This window comes from Globicephala melas, chromosome 10 (genome assembly GCF_963455315.2).
Source record: "Globicephala melas chromosome 10, mGloMel1.2, whole genome shotgun sequence".
NCBI lineage: Eukaryota > Metazoa > Chordata > Mammalia > Artiodactyla > Delphinidae > Globicephala > Globicephala melas.
The window spans coordinates 11,098,052-11,119,070 of NC_083323.1; the positions used below are offsets into that span (position 1 = coordinate 11,098,052).

Sequence of the window (21,019 nt, forward strand, 5' to 3'; positions counted from 1 at the left end):
GCGAGATAAGCTTGAAGAGCAGATACTACTACGAATTATCCTGCGAGGAAATGTTGTTAGCCACGCCCCCTCCTCCCACTGGTCTCCGTGAGCCTTCGGGGTGGGAGCTTTTGATGGCAGCCAATCGACGGTCAACGAGGAGGAGGACGACGATGAGGAGGCGGGGCAGGCGGGTTATGGTTTCCTGGAGAGCGCATCTGTCTCCGTGCTTGCGGCTGGAGGGTTGCTGGGTCACTATTCCCGGACCGCACTGCCAGGGGCTGGGCCGAGTACGAGAGCCGCATCGCCTCGCCGGCACCTTCCAGGCTGCCTTCTGAGGCCTTGAACCTGGCCCCATCTGGCGCTCCTGTGAGCCCCGCTGCGACCCTAGCGCCCGATATCCTCCCCGCGGGCTGTCCGGAGGGTCCAGGCCCCATTGTCCTTGTCCCCACCGCGGTCACAGGCCCCTTGAGCGCTAGCCCTCCCCACTCCCCTTCCCAGGCAGGGCCACCAACGCCTCCAGCAGCTGCTCTTCTGTCTGGTCCGTGGAGGTGGTTGGTTACCATGGTGAAGCTGGCAGCCAAATGCATCCTGGCAGGTGAGTCTGAAAACTTGCGGGTGAATACAGTCTCCGGAGTCCAGAGACTTCATAAATTGTCGAGAGCTTTTGTTCACGTAAATCGTCTACCTTCTTTCCCTTTCTGTCTCGCAAAGGCGAGTTAATGCAATTACTGATAGAGTAAATTTCATTAGGCGTGGAAGAATTATCTTCCAGAGCACATTTGTAGCTCCAGGTGGCTTCCTTCACTCCCTATCATACTCTGAGACCACCGTCACCAATTAGAGCTGTACTCAGGACGAGTAGACTTGTTAAGAAAATGAGGCTAAGCACACCATAAGCGCTTCAACTAAACCAGGTGCTGTACCCCAAAGTTAGGCATCAGTGACTTTGGTGGTCTTTACTTATGGGATTTTTTTCCTGACCCCAGTCTTATGCAGACAGGGATAGGAGACAGTAATGTACAGTTGACCAGAGTTTACAAAAACCTATGTGTGTTGACTTTAAGATCCAAAGTTACAGTGCTGCCTCATGGTCAGGAAGACATAAGTGTTGAATCCCCCAAAAGTGGGAATGTTTGTTTTGCTGACTGATACATCCCAAGCACCCAGAACATATATGCAGAACATAGTAAGTGCTCAATAAATATTTGTCGAATGAATGCCTGTGTGGCATGCACACTGCTCATTTAGAAAAACATTTGCCTGCATTATGGACCTGGGACCACAGAGCACAGATGTACTTTCCTGAGTCCTTACTGCTTGTCAGGCTCGTGCATTTCATTTAATCCTGTCACAGTAGGTAGCACCCTGGGGTAAGTGCCGGATTGTTCTGACTTTACCGAGGCACTGAGGTGAAGTCTCTTGCTCAAGGTCACCCCCTAGCGAAGGAAGGTCATAGGCAGGATTTCAACCCCGAGATCGGCCTAAAATTCCTAACTTCCTACCTCCAAAATTCTTAACTTGTGTTACTGTGGAAACTTGTGACCTTTCTGGGTTTATCTGACCAGTTCAGGAAAGAAGCAGTGAGAAATTATGCAGAGGAAAAAGAGATCCCTTTTTCTGATTCCTCTCTTCCAGACCAAAAAGGATGGTATTTTTAATGACTTTTCCAATTTGGAAATAAAAGGGTCACGCAGAAAGTTGACTGACCATAGTCAATCGTATCATACTGAGCAAAAGAAATTAGTGGTTCTCAAGAGCAGTCTCTAGTTTCCAGTGGGGGCAGTATTGTGTAACAAAATTAATTCTGCTGTTCCTCAGATTGGCTGTGTCCTCTTGGACAAAGCACTTCTCTGAGCCTCAGTTTCCTCATGGATAAGGTGGGATCGTTTTTCTCTGAAGTTAGATTTTTTTTTTTTTTCTAAATGGGCCTCTCTCTCTGACTATTCTTTCTCCTATTTCTTTTTTAAATCAACTCCCATCACGAGACTGACTTACTGAGCACCATCTATGTGTCAGCACTGTGCTAGACCCTCACCACGGCTCATCTCAACAACCCTGTGTGGTCAGGATTATTGTCATTCTCCTCTACAGATGGGGCAGCTGAGACCCAGAGAGGTTAGGACACTTGCCCTGGGTCACACAGCTGGATTTGGCTGAGCTGGGATCTAGATTCAGGTGATATGATTTCCAGGGCTTTGTTCTTAGCCCCACACTCTACCATCCTCAGGCCTCAACTCGAGACTCCTTGCCCTTCTTTATACCCACACCCTCAGGTACTAGTTTTACCTGATTTCGTCCACTGCCTAGGAAGTCATTCCTGAACTCCAACCTAGCCCTCCATCTGAAGCCTCCTTTTGAGGCCCCAAGGGTATCTATCTCCTCTTGGAAGTTTTCAGGGGCCAAAAGACCTCAGCAGAATGAATCACTGCACACAGCCCTACCTCCACCACCCATCAAAACCTCGTTCTTCACCCCACCCTCACCACACAGACCCCCTCACCGGCCAACTCTTTATTTTATCTTATTTTTTAAAACAAACACCACATTTTAAAAAATATTTATTTAATTTATTTATTTGGTTGTGCCAGGTCTTAGTGGCAGCAGGTGTGCTCCTTAGTTGCGGCTTGTGGGCTCCTTAGTTGCGGCACGTGTGCTCCTTAGTTGTGGATCACCGGCTCCTTAGTTGTGGCATGTGAATTCTTGGTTGCGGCATGCACGTGGCATCTAGTTCCCTGACCAGGGATTGAACCCGGGCCCCCTGCATTGTGAGCGCAACTCTTAACCGCTGCGCCACCAGGGAAGTCCCCCGACTGTTTAAAATGGAGTCAATCTGCCTTTTTTCTCTCACATAACTAGTCACCGAGGGACCTGATAATTCAAGTGCTTATTCAGTCCACATAGTTACTGAGCACCTAGTATATGTGAGTTGCCACGCAAGGTGCACTGGGAGCACAAGGGTGAACCCAGCCAGCCCCCGCACTCAAGGAAGTGCTGAACTGTGCATAATAGCTTATAACGCAAGAAACAGGAATCGAATGCCCTTTGATCCCAGAGAAATACCTCAAGGCACAGCTGCTAGTTGTTCTGATTCAGATGGAGAGAAAACAACACTTAACATTTATCTATATTTTATGTGCTTCCAAATCACGTAAATATTACTTAATATATATCAGGCACTGTACATGTTAACTCATTAAATCCTCATAACAATTCTATGAGATAGAAGCTGTTATCCCCATCTTGTAGATGTGGCAGCTGAGGCCCAGAGAGATTACTGACCCAAGGTCATACAGCTCGTAAGCGATGGAGCTGTAGTCCGTGCCCTGAGTGCCATGCTGTGCTTACTGCCTCTTGACATACATGGAGATGATAAACCTGACTCCCTGGAGGGCTGCTCTGATGTCAAGTCTCATGCCACCAGCAGTGAGCTGCACTCGCCATGCAGGTAAAGACAAAGGAGCGAGAAACGACCTTCAGAGGCTGGGCAGGAAGGCCGTGTTGGAGCTTTGCCTGGCAGAGCCTGGGCAGGATTAGGATTTGGATTAGGGTGACCTGAAAGGAGGTTATCTTCGAGGAATTTTCAGGGATCAAGAGAACAGGACTGTAGAGCCCAGATTTTGTGTAAGGGATAGTCAGAGACAGAGTCGGAAGGTGGGGAGGGGCGTACGGCGGAAAGAATCCTTTGACAGGCTCTGTGTGAGAGCGTCACCGGAGGAAAGCACTGTTTTATGAAGATCTGTCTGTTGATGCCAAGCTCAGGGTGGGTTAGAGCAGGGAGAAAAACAAAAAGGAGAGAGGGCCAGTTGGGAGGTGTTTTAAGTCCAGACCTAGTCAAGAAAACAGAAAATACATTAGGCACTTCAACAGAGAGAGTTTAATATATGGAATTGGTTCAGCGTGTGTCAGAGAACTGAAAAAGCCAGAAGACAACGTTGTGATGACACAGAATTGGTGGGTGGCGGTCAGGTTGTCAGAAGCTTGAAGAAGAACCTCCCCCAACCCTGGGCTGGGATCCAGACCTCTGAGGAGGGGGCACTGCCTGGCTGGGGTGGTACCCAGTGTGTGATGCCAGCACGTGCCACCCATCACTAGGACCCATTGCCCACTGGCCAGGAGCTCAGCCCCGTGTTTAGGGTGAGAAACCGCCAAACCAATTCCAGACCATCCTGAGGGTCTGTGTCTTGAGGCCACTCCTGGTACCAAGTGCTACACGAGGCAGGGTCCAGGCAAAAAGCTGAAACTACACAGGTATCTCGACAGTGAGGATTTAGTGTGGGGTGTTCATTAAACAGGTGCTGGAGGACTGGAAAGACCAAAAGGGGACAGTAAGGCAGCACGGAGAGTAACTGCAGGAAGGAGCCTCATCCCAGGGCTGCGGGACGAGAGGGAAGAGGGCAGGTTGTCAGAACCTCAAAGCGCAGGAGGGTGCTGGGAGCTGAGCCGCAGATCTCTGAGAAGGGGACGCTGCCCGCTGACGCTGGTGTCTCTGAGGCTGGTCCAGAAGTGCAAAAACACAAAACCCAGTTGGAGGCAGCGGCTAACCTTTGCTGCAGGGTCAAGGCCATCAGTAGGATAACACTAAGAGAAACAGCAAAGCCGAGGGGAAGGAGCAAGTCCCCCCCCGCCGGCCCCCAGCCTTCCAGCCTTACTCTTGAACTCACATCGGCAGAGCCTGACGGGAAATCCTGGCAAAAGAGAAACGTGTGCAGAGTCCCAGCTCCAGCGTCACAAGGCAGAGCATGGATGGGTGGGTTCGGGGCTGAGACAGGAGCCCAGGTTGAAGTTTGAGGTAACTAGGGCAGTGTTGGTCATGACAACAAAGGAGATGCGGGCTGGAGACACAGAGAATGATGTAAGGAAAGAAGAGGCTGACTGGACTTGGGAGGAAGGAAAAGGAGCCTTCAGAGGTGACCGTGGGTGAAGTCTGGGGACATCGAGAGTGGTGAAGAGAACAAGTAAGATAAATGGGCGAGACTGCTCGGGACCCAGCCTGGCTGTGGGCACTGAGATCCGGTGGGAAGCCTGACGTTCCAGTGGAAACACCCATAGGGTGTGGGAAACACAAAGCTTGGGAGAGGGATCCTGGCACGAGAAGTGACGGTCGAGGTAACGAGAGTAAGTGGGACCGAGTAGATGGGAACAGAGGACCAAGGACAGGCCCACAGGAGTGTCCACATCTGGGAGGCAGGCAGAGCAGCCGGAGGACCAGGCCGGTGCAGGGTCCCCGGGGCCAGAGGGCTGCCGGGGGCGGGATGCTGCTTCAGAGGCATCGGGGAGCGTGAGAGCTGAGGAAAAACCCCTGGGCTTGGCGACTATGAGGTCGCAGGTGACCTCGCATCGTGCCCTTGCAGATGGTACCCTCTCCAGCAAGCAGAGCACCCCCCCCCGCCGTCACCCCTGGGCTCAGCCTCCTCCAGGGAAGTCCTCCCCGCTGACGAAAGCCCTCATCAGCTTCTCTCCTCCCCGCACCCTCAGACGCCTCGATTCTCAGCTTGTGCTCTTTGAATTTGCACTTGTCATCTTGTTGCCCTGCACATGTGTTTTATCAGTGGTCTCGCCTTCCTGGGCTCGCTCGGCTCCCTCCTCAGCCGACACAGGGGGTTTTCCAGAAGTGTGGGTGACTCTGACTGACAGTCGGAAGCAAGAGTTATGAAATTAGCCGGAACAAATCTGTAGGGAATTTCACAAGCGGGAAGAGCCAGTTTCCAACCGGATTCAGTGGCAAAATTGAAGTCGGGAGGGTGGATGCAGTCATCGCACAAGATGTGCTCTGTTTGCCCTGAGTTGGATGGGTACCCGGTGAAAGTCCAGCCCACGGTCCCCCCCGGTGTCCCGGAAGGCTGCGGGGATGAAGACCTGCAGGGGCAGTGTTAGAAATGGGTCAGAAGGGTCCCTGAGCTCTAGGAGAGGAGTGGGATCTGGCGGAGAGAGGGCCATGTTGGAATCCTAGGCAGGTTACCCAACTTCTCTAAGCCTCAATATCTTCATCTGTCAAATGAGGTTAATGATAGTCCCCGGGGGGGCAGGGGGTGAAGGCTGGGACCTGGGGGCTGGGAAGGAGCGAATGAGATTGTATGAATGGGTCCATGACAGAGGCAAAGAGAAAAGCAAGACCTGACTAGCTCACTCAGACCTGGAGGAGTTAACGTGAAATGAAATGCCACAAGTAGGCAAATAATTATCTCCCAAGAGAAAATTATAGGTGAGAAAAGTCAAAACTGAAAAGTGAACAGGGCGGCAGGCTATCGAGGAGTCAAGTAAAGAGGCGAGTTGAAGCCGCCTGTAAAACGGGGTGAAGGTGAGACGATTGCATCGAGGGACGCAAGGCAGAAGGATGCGAGCGTGGTGATTTTGCTGAGGATCAAGGGGGTGAGAAAGCAGCAGACAGGTGTTCTGCCAGGGCGCTGGGTGATGGAGGGAGAATCAGTGTGAGACTCTCAAGGTGGAAAAGGTCTTGTAGATGAACACAGTGTGGTATCAAAGGAAGCCACGCAGAGCCACCGGTGGGGACGTGGGGAGAGTGCAGGAGAATTAAGGATGGGCACGGAGAGCCTCCAGCACCCTTGGGGGCCCGGAGAGAACTCCAGAATAAATTGCCCCTGACCACCTTGTGAAAGGTCCAGGTCTCAGACTTGAAACTGTGACATAGATCTTTAGTTTCCAGGTACCAGTTTATGGGGCTCTCCAACAACAAAGGAAAGCCGAGAAGATGGAGCCGGTAGGTATGAGACGGGCTTAGAGGAACCAGTGGCTGTTGCCGATAGACTTAGAGGAGAGGCCCTGGGAAGATGGGCCTGCAGTGGTCGCAGATGGGTTACCAGGAGGTGGAGGTGGAAAATGTCACTTGGAAATGGGCTTCAGGATGGCAAATGTAGCCCCCGACGTTTTGTTTCTCCTAAATGTAGAAACCCACCCAACTCTCCCCCTCTCCCCCCCACCCCAGAAAAGTATGCAGGATTCTCAGGATGGACGCTGTAAACTCAAAGTGGTTCCATTAGAGAACTGAACCTGTAAGTCTGTACCTGGTCACACACTTCCTTACCTTCAAGACTTCAAAGTAATTTCAAGTTTGAAAGGGACAGGTTTTCCCCGTCGGGTGTGTTTCAGTGGAAGAGTGTCAGTTCTATTTCCAATGCTCAGAAGCCCTCCTTCAGCTCTGTTACCTTCTGGGTGGGCTTCTGTAGATGAAAGGATTAGCCCGGAAGAAAAGAGACTGGCCATCATGGGTTTGGAAGATTGGTCTCACAGACCCGCTGCCCTGCCAGCGACCCCGGAGCAAGTTCCCTTGAGAATCAATCACCTTTTCCCTGAGAACTCATTGAGGTTTTCGGTTTCTAGACCAGTGTTCTGGAATGGGAGAGCCTCCAGTCAGCTTAGGATGAAAGCGGTGTTTTTCTTCTGCTCTGATCTCACAGGAGACCCAACCGTGGGCAAGACCGCCCTGGCCCAGATCTTCCGCAGCGACGGAGCCCATTTCCAGAAGAACTACACCCTGGTGAGATGTGGGCATCATAGGCCTGGCGGGGGCTTAAAGACAAGTGATCAGATAACCCTGGGGCAGCGACTTTCCAAATGTCCTTAAGAAGCCCTAAGAGGCCTGACCGTACGGCCATAAGCCACGGGGCACGGGGCAGTGTGTGGAGCAGACTGGCCGGTGGTTGGCTGGTCACCGTGTACAGTTCGCTCGTGGGCAGGGGGTTGGATGAGACTAGGGCGTCTCTGACTTCCACACCAGAAGTGAGTCCAGAGCACAGACACTGGAGCCGGAGACATGCATCCCCTTGGGACCCCTGACATGCGTGTTCTCCCTTTTCCTCCACAGACAACAGGGGTGGATCTGGTGGTGAAGACGGTGCCAGTCCCTGACACAGGGGACAGTGTGGTGAGTGGTGCCCTTGCCCCAAGGGGGCTCAGTGCTGCCCCAGCTGCGCCCGAGGGCTCCGTGGTCACGGAGCGAGGCAGTGCTGTCACCAGGGCAGTGATTTCCTCCGTTCTTGCCTTCTCAAGGGAGAGATTTCAGTCGAGAGACATAGAATGGTTTTAAGTACTAAGAGTTTTCTTAAGCAGAGCAAGAGTGCACTCCCAAGAACGAATGAGAGTGGGCTGTCTGGAAACCAGAAGCAGCCCGCAGTGGGGTAGGGTTGGGCTTTTGAGAGTGGTGGTCCCTCCCTGTGTCCTGCGTCATTTGACTGACAAGTTGATTGACAGCTTTAGGTCCCGTAACTTTTCTCCTAGTGCACAGGCGCTTGCGCACGAGCAGCCAAACCACAATGCTAATGAATTACAAATACGGCATAATGAACCCCAGGTTACCTTGAGGCACCTTTTAGGTCTTGGTGCACCTGCACCGACCTGTGCTGGTAGGTTTATCTTGCTTGGTCCTGATAAGGCTGGTGGTCCTTGACTAGAAGAGGGAGGATCTCTGGGTGGGTTCTGATCACTAGTGTCCAGGTTGGGGAGGGAAAGATGACCCCATCCACGATGGGGCAAGACCCACCCATGTCTGACTAGCTACCTAAAAGTGCCAGGACTTGGCCTAGACTTGTCTGAGCATTCAGGAACAGGCTGGGGGGAACACGGGAAGCATCGTATGGAAGGGATGAGGAAGAAGACGTGAGGAAGGCTGGGCTCTGGATCTTACCCTCAGAACTTACCGAGTATTGAGGTTCCTAACCTGGGTCCCTCTGTGGGAAGCGTCGACCCTTGAAATTGAATTGCAAGATGCTAGGTTTGCATGTGCTTTTCTGGAGAGAAGCCTTGAGAATTGCTAGATTCTTAAAGAGGTCCATGAGCAAAAAGCAATTTTAAGTACCCTGGATACAGTGAGAAGGGGTAAGATGAATGCACCGACGGCCAATGTGCAAAGCAGAGGAGGTCGCTGACCTTCAGACGGCATGAGCCAGAGGCCCGAGCCAGCAGGAAATTAACGGGGAACTTAGGGGAGACTTCCTGGAATGGCAGCATTGGGGAGGGGCTCTCACCTGGGCCGGTGAAGGTTCGGACACGGGCAGGAAGGGTCATCCTGCGCCCTCTGCTAGACTCACACCGCAGCCACCCAGAACCATGACAGACTGTCCTGCTTTAAATGCCTTCCCCAGGCCTCCTCGGTGACCTCCTTTAAAAAGGATCGTTTTAAGATGTGAAAATCAATTTCGTTAACAAAGTGCAGAATGCCCTTTTGGAAAACAGAGCACTTGTCAGCCTGTCTAGCATTCTGTTCTGCCAGGTGGGAAGTCGGCTTGTTCCTGGTATTTTTGCACTCGGGGTTAGGAGGGGTGAGATGCCGCCCAGAAAGAGCCAGTTGGGGTGGGAGACCGTTGCTCCTCCTCCCGCCGTCTTCCTCGTGCCTCGGACACAAGACAAATGTGTGTGCGCGTGCGCATGCGTGTGTCACCCCGAAGGTGCGCCGGGAGTCCTAGCGGGGATTTGCAGACGGGTTTCCCCACGTGCAGGCTTTCCTGGGACCTGTCTTTCTGATTCCAGGAACTCTTCATTCTTGACTCGGCCGGCAAGGAGCTGTTTTCTGAAATGCTGGATAAACTGGCGAGTAGGATTCAGTCTTTTTCCTATCACCACCACCTCCCGCCAAAGGTTTGCCCCTTAACAATGCCCTCACAGGAATTTCACTTCACTGCAGCCACCAGGAGAAGCTACCATGGCAACATCCTGTAAGGGGCGTTCCTCCCAGCCTTGGGGTCGGTGGCCCCTTGGCAGGTAGGAGCAGCTCTTGCATGTGATTCGTGATTGCTTCTCCCCCCCCCGGCCCTGGAATGGCTGACTCCCAATGCACCAGAGCTGTGCACCTCGGTCCTCGCAGCCCCCCACTCCGGGGCCTCCCTTCTCTGGAGCAACCCCCTCCTGGGGGTGTTCTTTCAGCCCTCCTCTGCCTCCTGGGTCTGGAGCAAAGATTTCCTTCCCCGCTAGGGGGTGCCCTAGAGGCCCCACAGTGAGGCTTACCTTCCCAGCCCACCCCCTGGGCCCACCTAGGATTGCTCTGGGACCTGCCCCTGCTGCCGCCCAGGCTCCTCCAGCCCTCCCAGCCTTCCTCTTAGGATCCAGCTTGCTGTACCTTCCAAGGTAACGGTTCTGCTAATGTGGGCCAGTGAGCTACTTAGAAGGTTTGAGGTCTCCAGGGCCCTCCCCTGCCTTTCCAAGAACAGCTACATTTTAATAGAAACTGTTTGCTGCCACCCTTTTTTTTCGCCTAAGAGAAATAGATCTAATGATGGTAATTTCACACAGGGCTGGCCTCACACATCAGTTCTTGGTGTTTTCCCACGCGGCTCCCTCGTACACTGTCCGGCGCTGCCCCGCGGAGGAGATGATGTGTCTAGACAAGTCAGGGTCACACGCTGCCCATGCTGGGTCCCCTCACTGGGGCCTGGAGGAAGGAGGTCTCTCCTGCGTGTGCACAGGGGTAGTCAGTGTGACTCTAGCTAGAGCTCTGTAGTCTGTGGAGTGAAGGTGTGAAGGGATCATCAGTTTAATCCAAGCTCCTCCCATCCTGGGCACGTCCAGGAGGGGAGGCAGTGTTGCCTCAGGGGCAGGAGGGTGAGGCCTCCAGAGCCAGTTCTGGGCTCGCCTTCCAAGGACAGCTGGAGGGAAAAGGATTCTCCCTCACACCCTGGGAGGTGACAACACCCCAGAGATGAACCAGCCTCTAATTGTGCAGGATGGGGGTCCCCAGAGACCGGGGCATCGCCAAGAGTCACACGCACCAGGACTAGCCTCACAGCCTATCAGGGCTGCCCCGCGGCCCCGTGCCAGGCAGCAGGATGGCCCAGGGGTCTGAGCAGCCCCTGAAGGCGCCAGCCCCTGAGAGCATAGCACTGCTTCTTCATTGGGACAGCGAACCCTGTGCAGTTGCTGGTCTGGTTTGGATTAGGGCTGATACGCTGCAGGAGAAGCAGAAAGTGCCCTTTGCCTTTTGAAAAGCCGGCCCTTATTAGGAAAATGTATGCAAACCAGCTTCCAGGGAGTGGCTAATGAAAAAAGGATGCTCTTTCAGGCCTGCAAAGCAGAAAACATATCACCTTGCGTAATAGTGGGCCCTCTATGAGAATGAGTAGAAGAATGAGTTGATGGAACTGGGGCAGGCAAAGCGTTTCTGGGTAGAGAAAAGCCTCAGCCCCACCCTGGTGTTTAAAGCCCGCGTGACTTGGGCAAGTCAGTTACCCTCGCTGAACTAAGTTTCTTCAGCTACACAGTAGGGGTCTTCAGACCAGCCCTGCAAAGCTGGGGGGTTTCACGATGATGCCCAGAAAACGCCTGGCACGGATGCGAGCTCTCACCCTCACCGTCGCCATCCCAGACCTAGGCCTTCCCCGCCACTTCGCCCAGCCCTCCCATTCATTCCTGTGGGTGAATCCTTTTCTTCTGTGGATGTGGCTCTGTTTTCTGATTCACATCCCCTTTAGAATTTTTCACTTCCCTCTGCCCACGTGTCCCTTCCCTTAGAAGGCCACATTTCCTCCCAGTCTAGAAGTCACTTTCGCTGTCAGTGACGTGTCCCCATCCTGTCCCCCTTGCACAGTGGGAGAGTCCCAACGTCTTGTGTCTCGTCTACGACGTGACCAACGAGCAGTCCTTCAGCAACTGCAGCAAGTGGCTGGAGAAGGCTCGGTCACAGATGCCAGGCGCCACCCTCCCAGGTACGAGCTGCAGGCATCCGGGGTTCCCAGCAGCACCTCTGACCTTCAAGTTCAAGAGCACAAGGTCACTGCAGAAATGGCTGTGGGTGCAGGAAAAGGGTGCCCTGGTCTTTTGAGTGTGACGATCTAGACCGTACCCTGACTCTGCCTCAGCAACCACGGAAACCTCAGTGAGTTGCCCCACCTCTGTGAGTCTATAAAATGGGCCTGCTGACGCCCCCCCGGCAGGGTTACGGGGTGACTCAGGATAACGAGGGGGAAGGTGCTGTGATAGGAATATGAGTTGTTATTTCCGGAAAGCTAACCCCAGGGAAGCAGTCCTCATTTTCTCCTGTATGTGGGGCACCAGTAAACATGCAAGGCCCGTTTTCACTTCTGAATGCTCTCAATCAGTTTATTTTTCATCCCTATGTGAGATCAACAAATTCTCCTCATTAGAGACCAGGGAAAGCGATCTCCAGAGACAGGCTCAAAAATTAGCCGCAGCGGATGCAGCTGGCAACAGAACCAAATTACCTCTGAATGCCTGACTCTGAGCCCAGCCCTCAGATTAGCGTTAATGACCGTTTTGAAAGTTTGCTCCATGTGCTAGAAGTGATCGCAAATGCTCACATCAGTTTGGTCCTCGCCTTCACGGTTTGCAGCCTGAGGGAGAGGAGGCGGACAGGTAGCCAGGAGGTCTAGCAGAGGGGCTGAGCGAAAGCTGCAGGTGCAAAGGGCCGGCCTCCCGCTCCGCTGCGGCCCTCGGGGGCCGGTGCGGGGTCTCCGGTCGTGCTCATCACCTCGGATCAGGGAGCCTCTCTCAGATGAGGTTTTACACACCTCAGAATTAGGCTGCTTGCTCTTTTCTCTCTCCAGCTGTCCTCCCAGACGGCCACGGTTAAATGCGACGCTCCGATTGTTTCTCTCGAGCAGGTGTACTGGTGGGGAACAAGACAGACCTGGCCAGCAGGCGAGTGGTGGAGTCGGCCCAGACCCGGGCATGGGCACTGGGCCAAGGCCTGGAATGTTTTGAAACATCCGTGGTAAGTATTTCCGCCTGCACCGTAGCCAAGTCTGGAGCAGACCTCGGCTGGAAGCGGTTTCTCACATGACCTCCCATGCATCGAGTTGTTAGTCCACCATATGCAGAGCCTGATTCGGAGCTGATGTTTACACCCTTAGCCCAAGATCTCTTCTCAGTATAGCAGGAGTCACTCGTGGGTTACGAACAAGCAGATCAGCCAGCCAGCCGGCCCTGGGAAAAGCTACATCTCAATTAGGAAGAAACACAAGTGTACTGTGTTCAGTTACAGAGACACTTGATGTTGGCATGAGACATCTTGGGTTACAGTGTTGTCGGCACACTATTTCATAGACTCTCAAAATCAGCCCCATGATCCAGGAGCTGGCCCCCATTGCCCACTTAGTGTCGGGGTGAAGTGACTGGCCCGTGAGTCACGCTGACTCACGAAGGGTTGAGCCAGGACTAGGATCCCTGACTTCTGGTTCCCGTGCTCCGTGCCCCCACCGTGCCGCAGCCCCAGTGTGACACCAGGCCACAGAGTGTCTCTGGTATATTCAGCAAGAGCCCTTGGGAAGGGGGACGGTCAGAGGGATTTGTTCCCGGCCCCTTCAGTACCCGATAATCATGATTTGGGCATGTTCAGAGTATTGTGGGAAGCTCCCTCCTATGTGGGGAGTTCTGAGGTCCCAGCCTCCCTGCAGCCAGGGTGCAGGCACGTGACCCAGGCTACACCAATCAGAAACACTCGTGTGCTACTATGGAAGGGGCGTGACCCAGGCTACACCAATCAGAAACACTCGTGTGCTACTATGGAAGGGGGTCAAGAGAATACACCTCCCCCTGCGGGAGCCGCCCAGAAACGCCCACTTCAGAGCCAGCAGGATCCAAGGTGCCAGCTGCAGTGCTCCTTCCTGGGGTCGCTGGGGAGACTTGCCATCGGCGCTGCCTGAAACGTCCATGGCGGTAACGTGGACTTCATTCCTGGCCTTGTGGCCTCCGGCCCCGACTGATTCCTTGGTCCTCCCAGAGAGTCAGTGGGCTACTTAACAAATAGCCCTGAGGTCGTTTTCTACTCAAACTCTCCTTAAGCTACAGGCACCCTTGTTGTCGCATCTGTGAAATTTGACAAATGCTGCTATTCAGTTGCCGTATGGACGTGAATTTCTTAAACCCCCTCAAAGCGGCATGCTTCCTTAGAGAAAGCAGCGAGTGCAGGCAGGTGCTCTGACCTCCGATGGTGAATAGCGGGACTAGCTGTGGGCCGCTCGTTGTGTTACTTAACCTGTTGGTGCTTCAGTTTCCTCACCTATAAAGTGGGAATAGTAAAATATATCCCTCATTGAGTAATAGATATGGGAATTAAGTCAGATGGTGAATATAAAAGCACTTAGCACGAGGTCTGAGGCATAGTAAATGCTCAGTCAATGTTAGCTTTTTTAAATATAAATATTCCCTCTAGTAATCTCATTTATGCTATTATTACTCACTAAATCCTTGTATTCCTAGATTGTGCAGAGATAAATGTCAGTTTTGCCTCTGGTCCAGTTGATCACAAATGCTAAATTAGTGAAGTTCCAATTAGCAGGCTTTTACTATATAGAGGGTTGCCCATCTCTTATGCAGGACACCTTTGAGCAAAGCAGTGAGCTGTACCACCCACAGCAAACATTATCTTCCTATTCCGTCCTCCTCCATTCACATTTATGAAGTTGCCTCCTTACCCCAATATCCACGTTCCCTGGAACTCTTGACGGAACTCAGAAATTAACACCCACTCCCAACACTTCCATCACCAAAGGCCACTGGGCTGCATGTTTAAACTCTGGTTAGGTGTTTGCCACTACACGATTGAAACGGGAGGGTATAAATGATGTCTGACGAGGCTGCAGTTAAGCACTTGGTATTAACTGTGCAGGTTAACTAGTCGCCCCCTGAGTTGATGGGGGCGACTAAGCACCACCCGGCAGCTCGGTTAAGAAAGCTGTAATTAAAAAGGAGATATAACCAAATGCCATTTGAAACGCAGCCAAGTCCTGACACCAAGCCCATCTCCTCCTCTCTTTCTAAATGCAGCCATAATTGTCCTGCAGACCTAAAGGAGGTACCTACATGGCCATTTGACTTTCTTTTTTCTTTATAATTCCGTCCCCAGAACATACTCATTTTTAAACTGGAGGTTTTGTACCCTTTGACCACTTTCACCCGTTTCTCCCACCCCCGTCCCCACCGCCCCTGGCAACCACCAGTCTACTCTCTGTTTCTGAGTTTGTTTTTTCTTAGATTCCACACATAAGTGAGAACATAACAATATTTATCTTTCTCGGCTGGCTTATTTCACTTAATATCCTCAGGGTTCATCCACGTCGTCACAAGTGGCAGGATTTCCATCTTTTTTATGGCTGAATAGTATTCATGTGTGTGTGTGTGTGTACCACATTGTCTCTATCCATTCATTCATCAGTGTACACTCAGATTGTTTCCATGTCTTGACTACTGTCATGACTATTCTCTTGGCAGTGAAGATGGGGATGCAGCTCTCTCTCCAAGGAAGTGACTTCGTTTCCTTTGGTTACACACTCAGAAGTGGGATTGCCGGATCATGTGGCAGCTCTATTTTTAATTTTTGAGGAACCTCCATACTGTTTTCCATAGTGGCTGCACCAATTTTCATACCCACCAACAGTGCACAAGGGTTCCCTTTTCTCCACATCCTTACCAACACTTACCTCTTGTCTTTTTGATGATCGCCATCCTCACAGGTGTGAGGTGACATCTCATTGTGGTTGATTTGCATTTCCCTGACGGTTAATAATTATGAGTACCTTTTCAGGTACTTGTTGGCCGTTCAAGTATCTTCTTTGTAAAAATATCTGTTATTCGTCCTTTGCCCATTTTTTAATCAGAGTATTTGTGTTTTTGCTGTTGAGTTGCACAAATTCCTTGTATGTTTTGGATATCAACCCCTTATCAGATGTGTGGTTTGCAAATATTTTCTCTCATTCTGCAGGTTGCCTTTTCATTTTGTTGATGGTTTCCCTTGCTGTGCAGAAGCTTTCTGGTTGGTGTAGTCCCACTTATTGATTTATGCTTTTGTTGCTTGTGCTTTTGTTGTCATATTCATAAAATTATTGCCAAAACTACTGACAAGGATCTTTTTCCCAGTGTTTTCTTCTAGGAGTTTTTTTGGTTTCAGGTCTTAAGTTCAACTGTTTAATCCATTTTGAGTTAATTTCTGGGAGGTGTAAAATAGGAATCCAGTGTCATCCTTTTGCATGTGAATATCCAGTTTTCCCAGCACCATTTATTGAAGAGATTATCTTTTCTCCATTGAGTATTCCTGACTCCACTGTCAAATATTAGATGACCGTATATGTGGGGCAATTATTTCTGGGCTCTCAATTCTGTTCCATCGGTCTTCGTGTCTGTTTTTATGCCAGGACCGTATTGTTTTGATTATTATAGCTTTGTAATAGGGTTTGAAATCAAAAAATGTGATGCCTCCAACTTTGTTCTCTTTCAGGATTACTTTGGCTATTCGAGGTCTTTGTGGTTTCTCTTTGACTTTCTAACACCCCTCAATATTTGGCATTTTCACACCAAAAAAATTTAAGAGCATTTCTTCAAACAGCAGTTAAAACGCATTGTTTATTACTGCAAGAAGTTGGACAGTATTAAATAAAAGCGAGTTCAGGGAAGATCCATAGGGATGGCTTCCCTTGCAGGAAGGTGAGGGGAAGGGAACTGAGGTTTGTTGAGCACCTACTGTGTGCTAAGTGTCTTGCACACATTATCTATTTAGGCTTCCAGCAGTCCTGCTGCTATCCGTATCTCACTGATGACAAACAGACTCAGACTGTGTTGCTTTCCCTGGTTGCCCAGCTAATGAGCAGTGGAACCAGAACTAGAACACAGGCCAGCCTGTCCAGCTTGATAACCTTCTAGAAGGGGCTCTGGCCTCCCACAGAGCCTACTTTGGGAGTCTCAGGGGCAGAATTCTAGGCCAGATTAAGCACTAGTCTGAGCCCGCTCTGAAGATTCTTCACGCAGAGCAGACCTACTCTACAGCTGTCAAACGATGTCAGCAAGATTATGATTCATCATTTAACAAAAGCATTCCTATCATTAGCAAGCCCTCCTAATGCATTTGGAAAACGGTTCTGTTTACATCTGCTATTTCAGGAGCACTCCATGTGTATAAAGAGACTTGCCTCCATTGAATTCCCTACTTCTTATGTTGCGTTCTCCGAAGATCTGGCTTTCAAGAGCTTTCAGACTCAGTTAGAAATCCTTGTGCATGTGCCTTGCAGTCCTCATTCTCTTCCCATTCAATGCTTAACTATACTTGCAACTGACGTAACGTTTTGCTATTTGACTTTGGCGTAGCCTAGGACGTTATGCTCTGTACAGTCAAAAATGTCTTGCAAATATAACTGAGTTATTCTTCTTACGTCCTGCTGAAGAGTGACAGCCTTCCGGTCCTTGGCAGTCATGAGTTGAGTATAGACACTCGTCTGGGCCACCAGCTGTCCTCTCATTTCTCAGCACCCTCTCAGCACTGCCGCCTCTGGTTCTGCTCTTGGTGACTTCTCTCCTCCACCCTGGGGACAGGAAGTCCGGTAACTTTCTGCAGGAACTGGTTTCCTTTTGCGCGCTTCTGTCACCCCAGCTGGCAGAGTGAAAAGGCTGCTCTTCTCAAATGTGGGGCATCTGAATTCTAGACTGGGCTCTGCGTAAAACAGCTGGGCCGCTGCACCCCTGGGCCCCAGACTGCTGTCTAGAAAACAAAGGCACTGAGCTTGACGACTTCCTTCCATCCTTTGGTTTGGAAATCCTTCCGTTTTGTTGGGGATACTTCATTACCTCTTATCAAGGCTGCACTTTTGCCGCCAGCTACGGATTGTTTGAAAATCCATACACACAGGCTCTTGTGCATTCATAGTTTGAGCTACTGTCTTGAAAGTAGTGGGTGCTTTCTTCTGCCAACTTATTTCTTTAAAAAAAATTGAAAATACCCGTGGATGCGCACATAGAGAGTGAGAAACGATAGCTAAGTGGAGAGGGTACCATTTTCTTTCTCCCAGAGCCTGTCAGGCTCACCCTATAGGGCTGGTTCTTCCTTCCAGATGAAGAAAACCTAGGGCAAGTTCCAGAACTTTTCTGATCTCTCTCAGATAATAAAAACATCCTTTGGTCACCTTTAGTCACAAAATTATTCATGATTTCACTTATTAAAATGCCCAGTGCTGAGTGACTGTCAGAATTCGTAAAGTCAGCTTCGCCTCCTGAGCCTGCTGTGGGAAGCAGGGCCAGGCTGCTGCATCTGTGTTTCTGGACCTGTGCTTCCCCACCAGCTCGCTTCTGCTGGGACCTGCTGTGGCCCCTCTGGACTTGCCAGGTGTCAGAGATGCCCTCCCTGCGCCCATCAGGGGCGCTTTCTCACCTGCGGCTTCCACCTCACAGGTGACACCTCCTCAGGCTAGGACACCTCCTCACCTTTCCTGTGACCTCAATTCCAGGCCGTCCATTCTTGTTGGGAGCCATCACCCTCCTGGAGGCTGTCCCCGCGGACTCCCTTTAAGACAGCTCCAGGCTGGGCTTCCGCTGGGCCCGCCGCTGGTCCAGGGAAGCGTTACTGCAGCCCCAGTTTGACAGAGGAGGCATTGCAGGCCATCCCCAGTCTGCACTCTCCTGCTTGGCCATCCAGACAGCCAACCCCAGCCTCACCCTGATGCTTCCCAGGCCCGGGTCCAGCACTGGCCTGAGTCCCCGGGCTGCAGGCTTCCTCTTGGGACCCTCCCACTGACCTCAGGATGAGGGAGAAGCACCCGCATCCTGGGGGAAATGCCACAGCGCTCCCCGACCTCCACCCTGTCTGCTCCTCCCTCCAGAGTGTGGAGGTCCTTGCCATCGGTTGTTTTGCTTTGACCTTTGGGGCCTCAGTCAAAACTAAGCAAGAAAGAGTCTCATTTTAACATCCTGTCACACACAGAGTGAGAGTGGCTAAAAGTACAGGCTCTGCAGGAACAGGTCTAGGTTCAGACCCAGCTCCATCACGGGCAAGTGTGTGGCTTTCGGCACGTGACCTCAACCTCTCCACGTCTCAGTTTCCTTCTTGTAAAACGGGACGAATGGTAGTAGCTGCCCTGAGTGGTGGGGGTGGTGGGAAGGAGAAGTTGGGGCAGAGGGCGGAGCACCTGGCAGGAGGGAAGAGCGGGCGATGCCAGCTCTCTGTGACAGTCCTAAAACCAACCAACTGACTTCTTCAATTTGTCTCTCCAGAAGGAGATGGAAAACTACAAAGCCCCCTTCCACTACCTGGCCAAGCAGTTTCACCACCTGTACCGGGAGAAGCTGGAGGTTTTCCAGGCGCTGGTGTGAGGGGCTGGCTGGACCATTCCCCGCGCTGGAACCTGGCCGCGGGCTCCGTCTCCTCGGGAGATGGGAGAAGATAGAGTGGCCTGAGCCCTTCCAATCTATCGTGACAGCTTTAAATAAAATGAGAAAAATGGAGAAGCAGCAGCTCATTCCGCTCTTGGTCGGGGCAGCCCTGGTGCCACTTTACACTTTGCCTGCTGCTTCCAGAGCAGCTTCCCGTGGTGGGAGCTGGTGCCTGTGACAGTGGGTGTCCTGCCCTCCCCGAAGGACCTCCCCGCAAGAGCCCACCCCATGCCGTAGTTGAGGTGCTCAGCTTGGAATCTGCCATGTGGCCAGGGGGCTGATGGCCCTCTCCTTATTCTAGCAGATTCGACTTTGCTGCCTGTCCCGCTGTCCACCTTGCTCCTCAGCCAGAGCTCCCTGGTGATGGCTACTGTCCCTGGCAAAAACAGTGCCCCCTGCCGGCTGCCCTGGGTGCCTCTTCTTGATAAAGACCCAGCCCCTCCCAGCTGCCGGGAACCCTGAGCTTGGCACCCAGGGAGCCAAGAACAAGGCCACTTTCCTTTAATGACCCTCCTCTCAGCAAGCCGGGAAGCGGTCATAATTCTTTGCACTGAGCTTGACTGTTTTCCATCCTGTCTCTGCTGCCAGATTAATCTTCCTAAAACACCACTTTCATCATTTCACTCCCCTGATTGAAGACCCATAGAAGTTCCTCGTCGCCCCTTACATCAGGGCTGCAGGCCGAGGTCTGGCATTGACTGTCACCCTCACCCGGGGGTCTCAGCTCCTTTCAGCTCCAGGGCCCCAGAGGGTCATCACCCTCTTTCAGTCGCCCTCTTGGTGGGAGTGGGGGTGCTGTGCAGGGTGCTGGCTTTGGCGGTAGGCAGATTCTGGGTCTGTCCCAGTGATAGCAGTCATAATGGAAATTAACTCTGGTTCCTGTTTATGACCTGCCATGTCTCTACATGAGCTGAGCACGTTACACGTATTAGCTAATTTAACCCTTACAACGTGGAGTCTCGCCGTCCCACTTTTACAACTGAGGAACCAGAGTCAGGATCATGGACGCCAGAGCCCGGCCCACAGCCGCCGCCTCCCTGCATCCGCCTGAGCTTGGCCGGGAGGAAGTGGAGGTGGTGGCTCGGTTGCCCCTCGAGGTCACTGTGAGAAGTGAGATAACACGTGAAGGGCATCGGCCACGTATCGACCACCTCAGGCCCCTGCCATCCCCCCTCCTGTTGCTTCTCAACACAAACTCACTGTAACCACAGCCATCTTCCCAGTGAGTCTTTTCTTTCGGAAGATAAGGGCCTGCAATTTGCCGGGCATTTTCCTAGGCACTGGTCACGTCAAGCTGTGGGTCTCTGGGCCCATGTTCTGGAAGGGAAGATCTACAGTAAACAACCAAGGAGACACGGAGGGGACATTTCCAGTTGCCCCAGAATTGGTTACTGGGACCCAAGGCTGTGGCCAAAGAGATGCTAAGAAACCCACTTCCTAAAGAGATCACAAAAGGCTGGGGCCAGACACCTTCCCCGGGGCATCCTGGAGCTGCCTCGCCTCTCCACTCCTTGCTCTTTGCTGTTTATATAAGAAGATCGAGTGGTCAAGAGGAGGGGGGAGTGAGGGTGGACAGTGTTGGTGGATGGGTACCACTCCCTCTCCGGCCCCACCCCCAGAACCAGGCACTGGAGACCCCAGGAGAATCCTCCTAAGACGAGACAGCCGAGAAGAGGAGGCTGGCACCTTGCTCCCCAGCTGCATGCTCGCAGAGCTGCAGGAGCCTGGTGCCAACTGCAGGGACAGGGTGTTGAGGGCGTCCTTGGGGGAGCTTGACACGCATCCCCTAGCCTTGTGCCTGGCTCCCTCCGGGGGGGGGTGCAGAAGCCTGCGCCACCAGCAGGGGGAGCAGGTGCTCCCACCTCCGCTGTTCATGGCCCCCAGGGGGCTAACGTGGGGACCCACACAGAGGGTGAGACGCTGAGGGCAAAGTGTCGGTCCC

General features: G+C 52.2%; 1 protein-coding gene across 5 annotated transcripts; it reads left to right on the forward strand.

Moving 5' to 3' along the window:
- Positions 1–156: 156 nt before the first annotated feature.
- Positions 157–19,146, forward strand: IFT27 (intraflagellar transport 27). Of its 5 annotated transcripts, none has more exons than XM_060305927.2 (7): positions 157–577; positions 7,398–7,477; positions 7,805–7,864; positions 9,466–9,573; positions 11,516–11,633; positions 12,549–12,658; positions 18,919–19,146. In XM_060305927.2, exons 1-7 carry the CDS (start codon positions 544–546, stop codon positions 19,015–19,017), a joined length of 609 nt encoding a protein of 202 aa, XP_060161910.1. In that variant the 5' UTR covers positions 157–543; the 3' UTR covers positions 19,018–19,146. The 5 variants fall into 5 exon arrangements, with proteins under 5 accessions (XP_060161910.1, XP_030711948.1, XP_060161907.1 ...); XM_030856088.3 differs by having other exon boundaries at positions 9,466–9,525; XM_060305924.2 differs by having other exon boundaries at positions 404–577; positions 9,466–9,529; positions 12,492–12,658; positions 18,919–19,079.
- The last annotated feature ends 1,873 nt before the right edge of the window (positions 19,147–21,019 follow it).

Bases quoted from the DNA above. Each gene is read 5' to 3' on its own strand.
- IFT27 (XM_060305927.2), top strand. From the start codon at position 544: ATGGTGAAGCTGGCAGCCAAATGCATCCTGGCAG. The intron at 11,634-12,548 runs GTACGAGCTGCA...TCTCTCGAGCAG, and splicing joins GCCAGGCGCCACCCTCCCAG to GTGTACTGGTGGGGAACAAG. The intron at 12,659-18,918 runs GTAAGTATTTCC...TTGTCTCTCCAG, and splicing joins AATGTTTTGAAACATCCGTG to AAGGAGATGGAAAACTACAA.